The 9,621-nt window shown below is 48.9% G+C and overlaps 3 protein-coding genes across 3 annotated transcripts; 2 read left to right on the plus strand and 1 right to left on the minus strand.

Annotated features, from left to right (window-relative positions):
• Positions 1-745: 745 nt before the first annotated feature.
• On the plus strand, positions 746-2,494 carry LACBIDRAFT_333313 (uncharacterized protein; the record flags this gene model as incomplete). The annotated part of the gene is made up of 10 exons (XM_001887906.1): positions 746-768; positions 898-954; positions 1,013-1,237; positions 1,633-1,786; positions 1,895-1,952; positions 2,079-2,141; positions 2,180-2,212; positions 2,263-2,267; positions 2,308-2,432; positions 2,485-2,494. 10 exons carry the CDS (start codon positions 746-748, stop codon positions 2,492-2,494), a joined length of 753 nt encoding a protein of 250 aa, XP_001887941.1.
• Positions 2,495-4,217: 1,723 nt separating this feature from the next.
• LACBIDRAFT_311015 (uncharacterized protein) lies at positions 4,218-6,530 on the minus strand (the record flags this gene model as incomplete). Its single annotated transcript, XM_001887939.1, has 6 exons — positions 4,218-4,222; positions 4,278-4,388; positions 4,588-4,774; positions 5,251-5,255; positions 5,823-5,918; positions 6,515-6,530. 6 exons carry the CDS (start codon positions 6,528-6,530, stop codon positions 4,218-4,220), a joined length of 420 nt encoding a protein of 139 aa, XP_001887974.1.
• Positions 6,531-6,604: 74 nt separating this feature from the next.
• LACBIDRAFT_311016 (uncharacterized protein) lies at positions 6,605-9,609 on the plus strand (the record flags this gene model as incomplete). The annotated part of the gene is made up of 4 exons (XM_001887907.1): positions 6,605-7,458; positions 8,504-8,537; positions 9,136-9,186; positions 9,604-9,609. The coding sequence occupies 4 exons, from the start codon at positions 6,605-6,607 to the stop codon at positions 9,607-9,609; spliced, it is 945 nt and encodes a 314-aa protein (XP_001887942.1).
• Between the last annotated feature and the right edge of the window lie 12 nt (positions 9,610-9,621).

Here is a 9,621-nt window from a genome sequence, read left to right on the forward strand (position 1 = left end):
GAACTCTAACCTCAAACCACCATAGTGTTTATTATGTGGGTGGTCAGTGATCGTGCCTTCGTCGGGCAATTCCTCGAGCTTGCGTTTCAAACGGTTTTCGCGGGGATCAATGGGATCAGACATGGTGGTTCAGAAGAGAGAATCGATGCTGTGCGGCGTCAATCTTCAAAATGGCTAACGGACCGTTTCACAGAGTCAGCTGACGTTCCTGATTGAGGTCCCTCCCACTTGCCTCCCACAGTGGTTCGGCGTCAAGTCAGGCCACAAGGATGGCGGTCAACTGAGAAGTGTGTCAGAGAAGCAAAACGACGAACACCTCTCAAGACTGAGGGAAATTGAAACTCCAAGGGACGAACGAAAGGAAGATGTGTGGTCACGGTCGTGCTTGTTTTGCTTGTGGCTGTGCGAAAGGTGACTAAACACACCCTTTTCTTTCATTACCTTGCGACCCACCTATGGGCCCTCCTACTTGCAAAATCGTTGTTGTCAAGTAGATGTTGTGTTTGTTTGGCCAGCTTTCCGTCGCGAAGTATCCATGGATTCAACTCCGCCGCGAACCCCCCTCGTCGAATGGAGTTTCATGACGAGTCGTCCAATGTTTCCTCTCTAGGTTCAGCTACTGCTGACATCGCCTGGAGACCCAACCTCGCACTGTGATCAAAATTTAACCCGATACCCGCCTTCGTCAACTTGTACCGATCCACAGAGAGCGGGGAGCTGTTGAGATTCAAAGCATGCGCTGAAGATGTTCGAGTCCACTGGCTCTGAGTGAGTTCCTCCTTCCGTTAGATTTACTCCCCTTTCTGCCTTAGCTCGTTTTCCCCTTCTGTGCCGCAACCATACCCCTCTTCCTCCGTCTGCCTACGTTTGTCTGATATGCTGACAATTCTGTGACAGTTCCGGTCCTCTTAACCTCAAAAAAGCATACAAACCGCAAACCACAGATTTCTACTGGTACGACGATTGAAACATTGAAATTGGGAAGTTTACTGGATGCTTACGGTATGAACAGGATTTTGAATCAACTTTTTTTTGCTTCAACTCCATCTTTGGACTACCACCCGGTAACGCGCTCGAAGCGACTCTGTTGGCTCAAGTTGATCGTCAGTATATCTTTCTTGCAAGTCGACAACGCCTGCCCTAACGGCCTTTCCGTTGCAGACGTGGCGGGCGGTTTTAACGATGCCCAGCTCGACGACGGCAATACCCTCTTGAAAAGCTCCACACGGCATGCTAGGTCACTGCCCATCTGATCATGATCGCAAGCTTTAGTCGGAGAGCTGGAGAGTCAGGATAACCATATCTCCTTTGGTAAGTTATCGCCCTTGCGTTACTCATTCATTCGTACCCTTATTCCTCCCTCGATCTCTGGATGCCTTTTAACTCGCATATATCCGATGTTTTGCTTGCTAACTACTTCCGTCTGTTACTCAGGTCCTGGTTTCATACCACCAACACAAGCCCCACTTCGTTGATCCTACCGTCTTTCCTAGGTCCACCGTAACCCGCACGACCCGGCCACTTGCATCCCTTCGTGCATCGACTCACGCAGGAAATTTCGCCATCGTTCAATCCTTCCAACGAACTTGCCTCCATACCAAGCTCGTTCTTCCAACATCGACTATTTGCCAGTGGCCGCAGGCAGACCTCTCACATGCATCGATCGTCTCATCGGTTGCACCCACCTATTCCGCTGTTCGGTCCTTCTCCTCTGCCAAAGCTGGCTCAGTGCTCAGAGCTTCTCGGTATCTTCATTCCCGACGCTCTATTTGCCGTTACGTACATGGTATATGTACCCAGTGACGCCAATCTCTGCCTGTACCACAAGAATTCGTTATTTCCGGACTCAGCCTTTGCACAGCATAAATTCTCCATCGTGCGTATCCATCCATAGCTCGTTGCCGCCGTGGGCTGCCACAACATCACACATACGGATCGCTCGTTGGGGTCTTGTAAGTTTGGATCAGATGCAACCGATGACGATGGTTACTGATACTACCTTCTTTTCCAAAGGTTTCTCAGCCAATAACGAACTACTGAGGGCAAAGGCCTAGGGTGAGAAACACCAAACTCATTAGGGTCCTCGTCTTCGGGTGGACACCGACTTGTATGGATGATGGGGGCATGGCTATTGCACATAGGTCAGTGATACTTGAGTGCTTCGCATGTGTCGGGTTAGTACTCACAGCAATCGTGGATAGGTTTGCTTGGGGTGCGTATGTATGCTCTGCTTTTGCTCCAGAGGATGGATGGTGAGCATAGCATCTGTAAGTTTAGAAGCTAGTGCAGTATTTGATCGTGTGGTAGTGCCAGCCTCTGTTCTGCCGATCAGGTTTGAGTGTAAGAACACCCTCAAGTGTCAACGTTGGCAAAGCCAGGACGTTCGGCTATGTTACCTGCAATCGAAATTTCCTCATCCTTCGTCTGAACGCGTGAGTACGAAGTGAAGCATCTTTCATTCGTAAAGCTCACTCACGTGAGCAGGTGCTGTTGAACTTTGAAGCAAATATGTGACGGCGGAAAACATTGTAACGTTGCACCCGCTCAGGCAAACGAACAGAACCTTTCAGACGACAGCTGGTCGTGTTTTATCGTCTTGACCTTGCCCATCACGCCACCTTTCTAGCACCAGGATAAAAGAAGCTGAAACCCTCTCTCAGGACACGATGGTCTTTCAATGCCTTATCGAGCAACGAGCATGGCAGACTGAATGCTGATCATCATGAGTTTCTTCTGCGCACACAAATGTTAACGATACTAGTCTAAGGGCTATGCACCGTTACGGTCAACTGCTGTATACATGGGGCTGGATTGTTCAGTGCGTTTCCTCTCTACCCCTAACTCTTCTTCTACTAATCGACTGCAGCTGTAAACTACGACAGGTTTTCCCCTACATAAGAGGCTTTCTTCGGTTGTGAAAGTCTGAACGGACAGAAGATGCCTGCTTGCCCTGTGTTGGTTCTTAGTAGTGGCCCTTCCTCGTTCTTGTGGTCCACATTTATGCGTCTCCTTTCTAGTTTTGGGTTCTCTTCGAGTTTTTCAATCGCTAGCTGATTCCACACAATCGTTACTGTGCTGGATATTTGTGTATGCTGGGCTGATGACAAGTGGCCTTCGAAGAGATGATCAAGGTTTCTGTGCTAGCTTGACTCTCGACATCTTAACTCGCCACCTGCATGTGTGAAGTGCGCCGGGTTGCCTGCGTAAACCACCATATTCTACAACTGAAACACCAAGTTTTCATTGTCTTCTTGATCGATTGCGAAGAGCAGGCCCAGCGGCGTCGTCCTCCCGGTTATCTTGAGCGACTTGCAGCCATCTCGCTTCTCACTCGTCCCCGATGCTTTCGTTCTTTTCGGCCGCGTAGGGGAGGGTTGGTGGAAGCGAACTGCCTGTTGCGTTGTGACGTGTGGGTCTTTTTCGTTCGCCCCTCATTCCTACTGAAATCAAACGTATCCAGCGGTACCTCCAGGAGCGGCGATTCCGGGCCCACTACACATACATCTAGCCTCCATTCAATTTACGTCGGTATTCCTGACTAACATCTCTACGACTTGAAGGACTGATCACAACTCATACAGGGAAAGGAAACCCAGCTACATGTCTTATTATTCGACTAAGATGGCTGGAAAACTGTTGACTTTTAACGTGCAAACATCATGTCCAAACTATTCTTCCGAGGAACCGTGGTTAAAGAGCGTTCTTCCTCCTTCGCACCAAGTAGTGGGATTCCTTATGGAGAGTGTCACCTGTCCATGAAGGTGGTTGTTCTGCTGTGCTGATTGGGCACTGCGACTGAGGCGGACTTGAACCATTCCTAGATCCTCTGTTGCGCATATTTGATAGTTACTGAGCAGAATTTCATGTTTTGGTAGTAGCGCGGGAGTTGTACATGATATGTCATGCTACAGATGGCCCATGGGTCCTTGCTGCGTAGATTTTGCACAGCAAGTTGTTTTACGACCTCCCGAATAAACGCTAACCCGGGTTGGACCAACTTCCATACCCTACAAATGGAGAGAGTAAATCGTGAGAGCAGAGACTGTGACAAGGTTCTAACACACATGCATGAGTAAGAACAGAAAGGGAGAACCAAGAGGACGGACCACAGGAGGGTGAAAAGTCCCATTGCGAGCGTGAATGGCCTAGTATAACAGGCACCTGTATCACGCGTTTTAAGAATCCCGAGGCTCTTTTGTGATCGTTGATAAGGGAAGTCATTCTGTCAAAGGGATGGTGTTTGTTCGTATCATCGAGGAACAATTCGAGAGACTTACCATGTAGACAAGGTTTTGTTAATGGTCGTCCTTGATTCCATGTACAGACCGAAAGGGTAGGAGGAGCTAGTCGAATCCTCCGTCGATCACCAACGGAGGTGAAGGTAATGGCTACAGGGAATGGAAGTTGAATACGGGAAGATCAAAGAAGCGAGGGTGTCATACTTACCCCAGTCGAAAGGACACAGGGCGCAAAAACTTCGTTACCAACAGGGACAACCCATCGCTCTTAATGGCCACCCCGAATCTCCTGAAACCGTTTCCCTCTCTGTCATTCTCCATCCAAGCAAGAACAGGGTAAGGCACGTACGGCAGGATTCTGCACGCTCATAGTTGACCACCAAGTGCTTTATTACGAATCTTGTGCAGCAGCCCGTAGTTGGCCACAGGTAGGAGAAGGGGAAGAGAAGGTCGGAGAAAGCGGTAAGCCCTTGCCTGTCTTGTGGGATAGAATCGAGGAGGGCATGACGAATGAGAACGGGGTGGACTTTGTAGGTCTGTATGCCAATGTAAGCAACGTGTTTTGGAAAGAGAGGGGAGAAAAGAACTACGTACTTGGACTTCATGAGAGGCTATAACGATCCGTACACATCCTAGTCGAAGAACCCATTCCATTGCGATGTTCCCTTGAAATACAGTGCTTCCTTGGTTTCACGGATGGACCACAACGAGGAAGAGGGCACGCTTGCTACACGTAGGTGACGTGGCGGCTGGAGATGGACTGAGCTTGAAGCTTGAAGCTTGATTGCGGAATAACTGCAAGGAGATCTAGTTGCGTGGGCCACAAGATTGCACACCTGAATGGAGGATGCAGCGCAAACGGCGTTATAGGGCAAGTCCTTTGCGAAAAGCACGTTAAGAGGATGGAAGAGCAACTGATAGAGTCGTCTCGGACTTCGCTTGGCCCGCCGACGCAGTAAGCTAGAGTGAAAACAGGTTCAGACCTCAGAAGAAGGGGAGATAAAGCACGAACTCGCCCTGGTATGATCTCCAGTTCCATATCACTCGGAGTGACGTATTCACACTGACGTGCGTCCTCGCTGGGCACAGCAACAATGAGATGTTATGATACGTCATGGCATCACGAATGTGACCCAGGTGTGACATTTCGACTGAACGTTATTGATATTTCCTCAGCGTCCTTCGTCCCAGAGCCTTTTTCGTGCGTAAAGCTCACTGATGTGAGCAGGTGCGGTTGAACTTTGAAGCAAATGTATGCCCTGCCAAACGTCAATACAACGGAACCTTTCAGACAACCCAACACATACTAGTGCCGTGCCAGAGCTTGAATGGACAGCAGCAACGAAGGATGACTTCGCCTGCTGGCTCTCTTTCTATTGTATGTCTTGGAGAACATCAGATCGCGACTATCCCACTGATCAATATCCTTCTATTAGCCTCCGAGAGGGAGGTCACCATCACCACCCTCGCCACCACGAAATGCGTTCTTTCCAGACAGTTCAACAGGCATCGATCCAGACGCCATATCCGACGATGGATCAGACGACAACGATGACCGGGAGGACGACCAAGGGATATGGCAGCAACGTTCACCATCACCCTCATCATCCGTCTCCCATCTCGCAGCCAGCTTCGTCCAAAGGATGGGCACATTCGTAGGGGGCATTGCCCTGTGATCACCTATGCTAAGCGATGCAGAGCTAGAAGCTGAAGCGGAGAGGGAACACGACCGTAGTCGTAGGGAGGCAGAAGCTATACTCACACGGGAGGCTCAGCAGAGGAGACTCGTTGAAGACGTGTGCTGTCTATGATGGAGAGCACAAAGTCGCTCCCTCCACCGCCCTCCAGGTCTCAGACTATGCCTAATCCACCGTCTCCGTCTAATTCTCAGAAAGAGTCGGGTGGCGCTACTAGTTGGTGGTCTACTGCGAAGAGTAGGCTTATGCCTACGAAAGACCCTCCGACGCCTGCTCAGCAAATTATATTGGAGGCAAAGGCGAGGGAGAAGGATAACAAGAAGAACGCCAAAGGCAAGGAGAAAGAGTGGCCTGCAAACGCCCAAGGCAAGTTCAGCGATCCAGCTTTCATGAACCTCACCATCCCAACCACACCCGTCCGACGCGTCCCCGTGCCTTCTTCCTCCCCGTCTTCGCCTACCCCTTCTTGTCCGAGTCTCTCGAATATGCCACCCACAATGGATACGTTGTCTTCCTCCCCTTCTCATGAGGCGCCACCTTTGTACACGCAGTTCACATACCAAGGGACGCTAGACGTACCAGGTACACTCCTCATGATAGCCAAACACTTTGAGAAGCTCGAGAAATGGACCGTGGGCCACGTTAGGGCTCTGGAAGATCGGATGAATGATGTTGAGGTGGTTAGTCGATAAGGAAGCTGACAAAGAGAAGGAGAAAGAGAAGGACAAGGAATCCGAGTCCCAGTCGCTGAGACACCCGGGTTCAACGGACAACGTGAAAGATGAAATCCACGACCTCCGAGACGAGGTGGTCGAGCTTCAAGGCCGATTAGGCGAACTAGGCCGGGAGATGGCGAAAATTGCAACGGCCCCCAATAATCTTTCTGCAGGACCTAAAGCACAGTCCGCTGCTGTATCGGTAGCACCACAAACCACTTCGTCCATCGTCACGCACTCACATCCGACTTCTTCAATTGCAACGCACTTGACAGGATCACCGTCAGCACCCAGCACGCCCATCCACCATCCCAGGTCATCAAGTACCACTGCCAGAGAATCTATAAGTCCGCCTATGACTTCGAAGAGGAGAGAATCGGGCACGAGGTTACCGTACCCTGGGGGAGATTATTCTTCTCTGCCAGACACATTCTCCCCCTGTAATTCTCCACCTTCGTCGATCAGTTCCGCTATGAGGCCATTGTCCACGGCCATTTCGGGTTTACCCCTCCATTCATCCTCAGGACTGGGTACACTACCAGGTGCTTCATATTCTACCACCTCTCTTTCCTCGTTGGCTTCGGGTACGGGTAGGCTGTTGTCCCCGCCTGCTCAACCCAAGTTCGCTCCTGCCTCTGCTCCTGCCAATCGAACAGCCAGCCCAACACCCGCACCTGCAAAAGGACGAGGAGCACAACAAGGTTTGCCGCCACCCCCGAAATCGGCTGCTGGGAAAAGACAAACGAGTGTAAGCCCTACGCCGAGGAAACGGTACACCGTTGCGCTTGGAGGGCCGATAACTGCCCCGCCTGATGAAGATGAATTTTCCTCGAACGCTGCTTCCTTGTTCTATACCACTGCTGCCAATACAGCCGCCAATACCAATGTGAATATCAATACCAATACCCATACGGACCCGCCTTCTACTGTTTCTTTATTGAAAAGGGCAGGCACACCGCGGTCATACTCCCGTGTACTTGGGGGGTCATTTTCCGTTTCTCCCTTAGGGGACGATGACAACGACAAGAAGAAGGAGGAGGAAGGCGCAGGTGAATTCGGAGAAGGTGAAGAAACAATCGGCAAGTCCTCCGGCATCAAGCTCAAGAATGCAAATGGGAGTCTGTCTTCCACCACCTCAAAATCGATATCGCCTGGTGGACCTGGGGGCGGCGATTACAAGTCACAGCCACGACCTCCCCATCACCATCCACTCGTCGGATCAGGGCACAGAGCGCGTATGGGTACGCTAGCCTCCTCCCTCCACAGACTCCATTACAGACTCCTACCATGGGGACCACCGCGCCGCTAAAACCGAAGTTGAGGTCCCGCTCTTCTGAGCGGCTTTCCTCTGGTACCAGCTCCATTGGGACGGGAGACGGAATGATAAGCGGTGGTCTTGGCGGGGGGGGGACCAAGTTTGTGGACCCCTTAATATTTCTTATGAGGTTTAGAAATGTTTGTGAGATATTTCTTTACCAAGTTGAGAAATGTTGGGCTACAGTCATTCACCAGTCAATGAGGCACCCAAATAAAGAATGGTGTTGGAAATTTTAAATACAAGGGATATGGACATTATAAACTGAGAGAAGTGTGCGCATACATCGTACCCTATGTAATATCTAGTTATAAACTCAAATTCACGTTGTTGAATAATATATCGCATGCTATCAGTGCTGCAAACGAAGATTAGTGCGAAACCAGTCAATGAGGCAGATGTCACACTGTCTAGCTTTGGCAGGAACTCCACGGCAGGATTTTGATTTCCGACCAACTCAATTCTTCCATTCACCAAGTCCTAGGGTATGGTATGATGCTGTCTCTATGGTATTATTCCAATGCAATGGTATGGTAGGATCCCTGGAGTTTGGTATGATTCCATTCATCTGGTATGATTCTGTTTCAATGGTATGATTGCTTTTCTATGACTTACAGGATGATTCCATTGGTATGGTATTATTCCAATGGTATGGTATGGTATGATTCCAGGTCTATGGTATTATCCCAATGGTATGGTATGGAATGATTCCATTGCTATGGTATTATTCCAATGGTATGGTATGGAATGATTCCAGGTCTATGGTATTATTCCAATGGTATGGTATGGAATGATTCCAGGTCTATGGTATTATCCCAATGGTATGGTATGGAATGATTCCAGGTCTATGGTATTATTCCATTGGTATGGTATGGAATGATTCCAGGTCTATGGTGTTATTCCATTGGTATGATGTGGGATGATTCCATAGCTATGGTGTTATTCCAATGGTATGGTATGGGATGATCCCATGTCTTTGGGATTATTCCATTCATATGATATGAGCACATTCATATAGTCTGGGGTAGGAGGTGCATATGCCAGGGTGTACTATTGAGAGGTTATGACAAGATGTTAGCAGGGTAGCATTGGTGTGTGGGGAGTAGGTACATCCTCAAAAAGGTTTCATTGCTGGAGGACTGCCTAAGGTGACTACTGACCTTTTGTAGCAAACATCCACATCAATCAAAAAGTGGAAGAACTGTAGGAGGTCTCCAATGGTGAATCATCATTGATCCTGCAATTGTCCTATAATTGCCCACACACTTATTTATCAAGAAACATTTTATCATGTTATACATTTTATTGTGTAACAGTTCAACTTGAGCCTTGCAATATGGCCATATGGTGTTGTACTTTTCCTGACATGTAGAGCCCTGTTGATATTTATTGAGGTGTAGAGCAGGAGTTCCTTGAACAATTTGTCACATTACAGTTGAGCCTTGCAATATGCACATATAGTGTGGAACTTTTCTTGAAATGTGATTCCCTGTTGATATGTCTTGAGGTGCAGAGCTGGTATAAGATTAGTTAGTGGGCCCAAAGGCAAGCCAGTTAGCTGATATGTTATAAATCTATTATACAACAAGAAAGTGCACAAATCTGCTTTTCTGGAACAAAGTGAATGGACATAATAGAGTTGAAGGCTAAATAGA

Source organism: Laccaria bicolor, genomic scaffold (genome assembly GCF_000143565.1).
Source record: "Laccaria bicolor S238N-H82 LACBIscaffold_49 genomic scaffold, whole genome shotgun sequence".
NCBI classification, from domain to species: domain Eukaryota; kingdom Fungi; phylum Basidiomycota; class Agaricomycetes; order Agaricales; family Hydnangiaceae; genus Laccaria; species Laccaria bicolor.